The sequence below is a fragment of the Artemia sp. Qi Xiang Cuo genome, chromosome 2, assembly GCF_049724085.1.
Source record: "Artemia sp. Qi Xiang Cuo chromosome 2, ASM4972408v1, whole genome shotgun sequence".
NCBI classification, from domain to species: Eukaryota; Metazoa; Arthropoda; class Branchiopoda; order Anostraca; family Artemiidae; genus Artemia; species Artemia sp. Qi Xiang Cuo.
The window spans coordinates 36,906,364-36,914,375 of record NC_142795.1 but is presented as its reverse complement, the minus strand read 5'-3'; the positions used below and the strand labels follow the sequence as shown (position 1 = coordinate 36,914,375).

The window sequence follows — 8,012 nt, the reverse complement described above, 5'->3', positions numbered from 1 at the left end:
TCACGCACTAAAAATCGCAGCCACTGCTTCCGTTCCACTTGAAAGAATAAGGAGATATACCAGGATAATAGGCTGATCTACGTATCCAGGCTTAAAGAGGCAAAAGAACGCTACTGTTTTTGGCGTAATGTGTGGATTGAGGCTGATAAGCCACGGTCTGGGGTCCTTTTCCATCTTACAAAGTATACAAAGAATAAATTCTGTAAACTTGTCCATTCATGGAAAAGCACCAATTCACTGAACTATTATCTAATCTCAGTAATACCCCTTCCCATTTATGGTACTACGTGTCTAAATTGACATCCTTTCCAACTTCTTCTCTAAATTCTTCTTCTTAGTTATGTTTGCTGACGACACGAAATTAACCGTATGTGGTAGGACTGAGAATGAATTGATGTCGCAATTACGAGAAGGTTTTAAGAATATAGAAAGGTGGATGAGAAGTAATAGGTTAAAACTTAATTGTAATAAGTCTAGTTTATTGATATATAGCAGATCTCCAAGTTATTACCCATGGGTGAATAATTTAAGTAATGGTACATCAATGATTCCACGAAAGAGGAGTGTTAGATATTTGGGGATTATTATTGATGAAACTTTAAGTTTTGTAGATCATATTGATTGTGTGTCTGTGAAACTTGCACGTAATGTTGGAATTATGCGTAAACTGAAAAATTTTCTCCCAACTAGTATATTAAGATTATTGTATTTTTCAATTGTACATCCATATCTATTATATTGTTCTTCAGTATGGTCGTCTACTTTTGGAACGCATCTTCTGCCCCTGCGTGTACTACAAAATTCGGCAATAAGGCTTTTGATTGGTAAGGATAATAGAGGATCATCTGTTCGTAATGAGTTTATGACGCTGAAGATTCTACCGGTATCGGGTCTTTTTAAATTTTATAAAACACAGTTCATGTTTAAGTATCTTTATGAGTAGTGTTCCTGTTTGTTTTAAGGGAATGTTTGTGAGTGGGGGTGATGTTCATGAGCATGGAACTAGAAATTTGGAAGAATTTCGAAGACCGATTCCGCAAGCGACAAGATCATTTTTTTCTATCCGTCATGCCGGTCCGAGTGCTTGGAATAGTTTACCAGTGGAACTTAATTGTGTGGATGACCTGCTGCTGTTCCGTAGTTTATTGAGATTGTATTGTTTAGTAATTTATTATTTTTAATGAATTGGCTAAAAAGGGGGGGGGGGGGGTACGTGATTATTTTCAAGTGGCTATGTATAGTATGTTAGTATTAGTTTTTGAGTTGGAGGGCAGAACTTGTATTTGTATTCTTATTAACTGAAAAGAGTTATTATTTTGGATCTTATTTTGTTATTATGATTTTTTATGCGTTTAGAAGGGATTACCCCCGCACAAGCTTGCTTCTGGGGGTATTTTGTTTGTTTGTTTTTATGTATATAGTAAAATAAATCCCAGTTATAAATTGAAAAAATTGAAAAAAAATGTTATTTCAATGGACAATTGGATCAAACATTTTCCAAAGTTTTTGCAACTGACCCTCCTCCCCAAGACACCATCTTTAAATCAAAACTATTAACCCATTTTCGTGATTGAAATCCCCATACGAATTTTATTACAGTTTCACCTTCTGATATTGAAAACCGGGTATGACTTTTAAAGTCTGGTAAGTCTGCGGGTCTTGATGGGATCATGTCCGAATATTTGAAGCATGGCTCACCCAAGCTTTTCTTACATCTTTCTTTATTATTTCAAGCTGCTTTGTCTCAGAATTACGTACCAAAGTCATTTTGTGAGGGCCTAAAGAAATAACAAATAGAATCAAAATTTTAAGATGCTGTAATTTTCAACTATACATCTAGAAGTACTTTTCGGATAATAATTGATTAGATAAGGTAACCACGACTAGGCTTATATAGATTTAAGTTAATTAGGTAGCTTTTTGCATGTTTTAGAAAAATCAGTCAAAACAAATCCAAACATGCTATTCTTTTACCTTAAAAAGAACTCTTTGAGCTCTTTACGGCAAAGTTTTACCTTTGTTTAAATCAGTTATCATAAATCCAAATATTCTCTCCTCTTACTTTGAAAAACCTCTTTGAGCTCAGTTGAGCTCTACGGCAAAATTTTACCTTTGTTTAAATCAATTATAATAAATCCAAATATTCTCTCCTCTTACCTTGAAAAACCTCTTTGAGCTCAGTTGAGCTCTACGGCAAAGTTTTACCTTTTTTTAATCAGTTATCATAAATCCAAATATTCTCTCCTCTTACCTTGAAAAACCTCTTTGAGCTCAGTTGAGCTATACGGCAAAGTTTTACCTTTTTTTTGAATCAGTTATCATAAATCCAAATATTCTCTCCTCTTACTTTAAAAAACCTCTTTGAGCTCTACGGCAAAGTTTTACTTTTTTTTTAAATCAGTTATCATAAATCCAAATATTCTCTCCTCTTACCTTAGACAACCTCTTTGAGCTCAGTTGAGCTCTACGGCAAAGTTTTACCTAGTGCTATGCTAAAAATATTTATGAATGCAACAAGTGTGTAACTGAGTCTCTTTTAAAACATTTCATCTACAAATTGTACTGTTTGGAATAAATGCATATTAATAAACTCTCTCCGTTGTTGAAATTTTGAGAATAAAACATTCCATTCCACTCTTGTTACCCTTTTGCTAGAGCAGTCGCTCTGAATGCATTGGGAGCAAAAAGCCAAGCTTTAGCGTAAACAACAGGGATTGAGGAAGGAGTAGCCCCCTCATATATGGAATATTTTCTGTTCGTTTTGGATTGCAATGGCACTCGGTACCTGAGTATTAAACGTACTCTTTTATATAAGGCAATGAAACCAGTCATGAAAAACCCGCTAAAGACGGTTTAATTCAAGAGACCGCTAAAGAGTCATGCAATACAAAGCGTGTTTTTTTTTGCGTTTACGATATTTAAACTGTTATTTTTGGGGGTTTAGGGGGGGAGGTACCTAGGTTAGGTTAGGTTACGTATTTAATATATTGTATGCTTTACCCCCCCCCCCGTCCCCTAATGTGCAAATATATATAACAGAACTAGGATTACCAGATTTTTCGGATAACTATTGCTTAAAACATTTTTATTGGATGAGGGGGGGGGGGGTTAGAGGGCTCTACATCTGGAGAGTCAAGGGGCATGGGCTATAGAATAATTTTTATTTAAACTATTGGGGGGGGGGAACTGACACCCTTGCCCCCTCTCCCCCAAACGATGCCACTGCTCAAACGGAGTATTTCACTATCTTTATTTTGTAATAAAATAGCTGTCAAGCCATTCACAAAAGAGCTTAAGGTCAATTTTTTGTTGAATAAATACATTTCTTTAGATAAATTAATATTTTTAGAGTTATAGGCTACTTAAAACTATTACGCAGTATGGTTTGTCTAATATTAAAAGAAACAAAATAAGTTTATAGTACTAAGAAAAATGGCGACATGCCCAAATCTATCCATTACAATTGAAGTATTTCAACCCCATTAAGTGTGTTTAAAGCACGAAAGAACAGCTTAGATGCCTCAGACATATGGTCTAGAGGTATAGAAATCGAATACTCATAACTCTTTCCTCAACAACTAAAAAGACAAAACACAGAAAAAAAATGAAACTTGCCCGTCCATTCCTTCTTTTTAACGAGCTCAGATAGAGTTTAAACGGATTAAAAAGAAATGTTCCTAAAACTGCAAGGAAACATACAGAAATACAGATCAGTTTAAAAATGAATTAAAGCCACAAGAGCCAGAGAAATAGCCACAGCCCTTATTTACCCTTCAACAACAGTTGAGAGAAGTAGCATTCAGAGGTTCAAAAACACTTACCACCCTTCTTCTTATTTCTTCTTTTTTTATATTGACAAGTTCTTCAGGAATACCATCATCAGACTCCATTGCAGATATCAAATGGTTCCACAGTTCTTCCATAAAGAGTCGTGCAAACTTCCCATTCATGAAACCAGTGATGTTTATCTGAATCTTCTTAGGGTCAGGAAACTGTCAATTATGGAAAACTAATGTAGGAGAGGACCCTCGGGGCTTTTAAATTGATTTAGCCAGAGTTTAAAATACTAGTAACGCAGAGAAAATTTTAGCATTTTAACAAGCGTTAGTTGGTAAAAAAAAACAGCTTAATTTACATTAATTAACATTTTGATTATCTTAGAAACTCTCTGAAAGTAGATAGACTTCTTATTTTTGCTCCTTTTTAGTGTTGATTACGAAATGCGTAATTAGGGCTAGGGACAGACATAGGATAGACAAGAGATAAAATGTACACAAATGTATCTATTACAATCACATGACAGAATTGGTGCATCTATGTTCAATCCAATGTAAAGCTAAATAAAGAAAAGAGTTAGTTAAACAAAAACAAAAGGAATTCCCATTTTATTATTGTTTTATAATTGACCTTACGATTTAGCTGGGCAGTGCTGGATGACCTAGGTTGTTGTTTCTTCACAAAAGAGAAACAACTTCCCGCACTCTTTAGTAAGATCTGTGCACATCTAAGATTGAATGGACGTTACTCAATAGTAAAAAAAGCATAATAGCACGTTCGACAACTGAAGATGGTAGTTCCACGGAATAATAATAAAACACTCAATTTACCTTCTATATCACCTTGAGCATTCAGAATTTCTGACCCATTTGACTTCCTGGCTGAAGGGCCAAGAAACTAAGAAAGATGAGCACAGCCAATAGGGGTTGTAGGCTAAAGACTAGTGCAAAATCCTTTTTACCTTTATTCAGAATTCTTGCACAAAGAAGGGGGGCAGTATATATGTCCTTAAGGGCAAAATATTTTGGAGGGGGGATACATAATAATCCATGTAAAGGAGAACTATAAGAAACCCAAATCAAAATAGTAATTAGTGTAAAGGCACCGACGATTCGACAGTGCAACTCTGGAGCCACTGTCGCAATTTTCCTTCAAAACGGGACGACTCTGCTTAGCCATGATTTGGAGCGCCATCTTTTGAAGCCGTCGTTACATTTCGACGATGTGAAAGGTGGATACTGTATCCGAGACACCCAGATAATAAAAGAGCATTCAATTCAGTCAGTTTCCTCTTTTTGACACGAGAGGAGCTCCGGACAATTTTTCAGGTATGTAATCTTTAAACTGTTATTACTTGGTTATTTATTGCAAGAAAAAATCGGGATCAGCACAATGCGTCAAGATACATCTGATCTTCTTTGAAATGTAGACACACTAGCTTTTCGTTGATAAATGAAACGGGCAACGAATATTACATTATCGAAACTACGTTCCAAGTGTCGAAAGTTCTTGCTTGATGTAGTGGAATACCAGGCCAACTAAACATGTTCCTTAAGCCGAATTCAAACGTAAATATCGGTTTCTATCAAGGGATTTATTTATTTTGCGAAACTCTCGTAGTAATCTTGTCAAAATTTTTGACAGACAGCAAAAGCATGTTATACATGCTTTTCATGTTGCCATTGCTGGCGTCAGTTCACGGAAATCGGGGGTGGGGGGGGGGTTGGTTAATATATTTTATAATATCTAGGAGGGGCAACATTTTTGTTTTTTATTTTTCCAATAAAAATGCCAGAAAAAGGCATTTTCAGTGAAAATATCACTCCTTGCCATGGACATGACACCACTTCTTGCCTGACTCCTTGACACCACTCCTTGCCATGCACAAGGAAGTATTACCAGCTCGGAAAATATTCTCCTTATTTGGATAAGTTATCCAAACAAGGAACTTGTGAACGCTTAACAGATAATTGTTGGTTCACAAACCGCGAACTGAAGTTTTTCTCCTTTTTTCAGACAGAGCAAGAAACGTTTCAAGTAAATGCGCGGCGTATTGAAGAAATGATAAAGAAACAAGAAGGCAAAGGGGATAAATGGCGAGAGAGGTATACTCTGAAGTTTCTTGTATGTCCGGAAAGAATGTTTAAGCTCTAAATGTTCTAATTGTTACATTTGTAATTAACTTTCATCAATTTTTACTCCATAATTGGATGATTCTTCCGTTTCATGTTTGGCATAAGAGTAGGTTTTTTTCCCTTGAATTTTTAGTTATTCTTGACTAATTTTTCTTGCTGTCACAATCGAACAGCTTTTTTTTCATATTGAGAAGAAGAAAATGAAAAACTGTCAATGGAACTTCATTTTTTTGGTAACTAAAACATAATTGAGTTTTTTTTTTGTACAATTAGACCATACGATCTCTGCTTAAAAATAAAATATTAGTATTGCGAAACTACATTTAAAAATCTAAATAGTTAAACTTTGAGCCTTTCACATTATAACTATCAAGAGTCACCTCTCATAATATCTTAGCAGAATTTAGAAAGAGTTATTTTGGAATCCATCTTAGTATTTTATTTCTACTTCCTCGTATGTATTCCATTTATCTCTTTATATAAGCTCCAATTAATTTGGAAATCATATATAATTAGAACTTGTAATTTGGTTCTTCTTATAAAAGATGTTCCATGTAATTGGTTTAAACTATTTTACTTTGAGCTGAAGCAATGCTAAATAAGGTTAAACAGCCAAATTATTCTTTGTAGTAATGTTGTTGAGTTTGATTCTTCCTATAATGTCTGGGGAGGGGTTATGAATTCTATGCATCAGTAAAGAAATATGAACTTTACTGTCTTGGAGTACACATAGGACTTTGGGAGTCGACAAATTCAAGATGGCTCTGGCTCTTAGAATTTTTGTATTTTCAGCTCAAATTCCTTCAGTTTTTGGAGGTACAGTCCGGCTTCTATGCTTCTAGTTGTCAAATCGGAGTCCTGGTTTTAATAGTAGTTTGGTGTTCTGTGAACCTGAATCTTGCTTATTACATTTTTACAGCTCTGGCTTGTGCTTTTAAAATAATGAGGCTAAAAACAATAAGAATAATGACATGTAGTATATCAGTTGTAAAATTTAACTTTTTGGTCTTGAATGACGGATACATTAGTTTTAATTTAGATTATAGCCCAATTTTAATAGATTGTTATAGAAAAAGGAAAGAAAACTGCATTGTTGGATTTTCGAGAATAGAAAAAAAGTTTTAGCTCTATCAGCATCCTCTTTCCAAACTAAGGTCGAAACCATCACTGTGAGGTGAATGAGACTCATTTCAGAGCAACTTTTGAGGTGGTGTGACAAGCCCAAAGCATTAGCTGTAAATTTTAAAAAGGCAGAGGAATCCAACTCCCCAATCCAATGACGCAGCTAGGAGGGGGCAAGATGGGACAGCTGTTGTCTAGGGCCAGCATCTGAGGGGGCGCCAATCTGGTTTTTGTGTTTATATTGCTGTAATGATGGTGAGGGGGGGGGCAAAAACTAACATTTCTCCCCGGTACTGAAAATCATAGCTACGCCTCTGCCCAATTCTTGTGTAGACTGCCACAACTATTACGATTTTTTGAAATCTTTTGAAATGATTCAGTTGGAAAAAGACAATTTTTCAGAGTCGGATGTAGGAAAGAGATTTAAATTCTTGTTTTATGCCAAATCTTTCTATTTTTTCTCGGATTCAATTTTTTGCTTGAAAAAATGCCAAGAAACTCCTAGTGCTAGATGGCAGTTTCCACCCTTGTACGTTACCCATCCTCTTTGGTGCATGTTATGAAAAATTCACATAAACAAGAGTCGTTGATATAGAAGAAAAGATTCTTAAAAAAAGGTTCTCCCTCATAAACATTAACTTGCTAAGGAATAGATTGTGTATTTTTTAGTATTATAATTTTTTCATATACAGAAACTTAGTAATCTTCTTATATCGAATTATTCTTATTCGAAGCCGTAAAATGATAATTTCGAGCAGGAAAATTTATTAGTGTTAATATACTATTATTGACGATTAGCTGTCGTTAACAGGAAAAGAAGTGTTTCCCGCGATCGTCGTAGTAAAAGCAGAGATCGTCGTAGTAAAAGCAGAGATCGTCCAACACTTTCCCGAGACCGCCATGACAAGGAAGCAGAACGTTCCCGTGATCGTCATGAAAAGGAAAGAGAACGTTCCCGTGACCGCCATGAAAAGGAGA

The 8,012-nt window shown here is 35.3% G+C and overlaps 1 protein-coding gene across 1 annotated transcript in view; it reads right to left on the bottom strand.

The window, feature by feature from the left end:
• Srrm1 (Serine-arginine repetitive matrix 1) overlaps positions 1-8,012 on the bottom strand; it is a 71,364-nt gene continuing 63,352 nt past the window's right edge. Inside the window, exons 4-5 of the mRNA XM_089106512.1 lie at positions 3,822-3,992; positions 1-174 (exon numbers count right to left, since the gene is read on the bottom strand). Coding sequence (XP_088962638.1) covers positions 1-174; positions 3,822-3,992 — 345 coding nt within the window. The remainder of the gene's footprint in view (positions 175-3,821; positions 3,993-8,012) is intronic.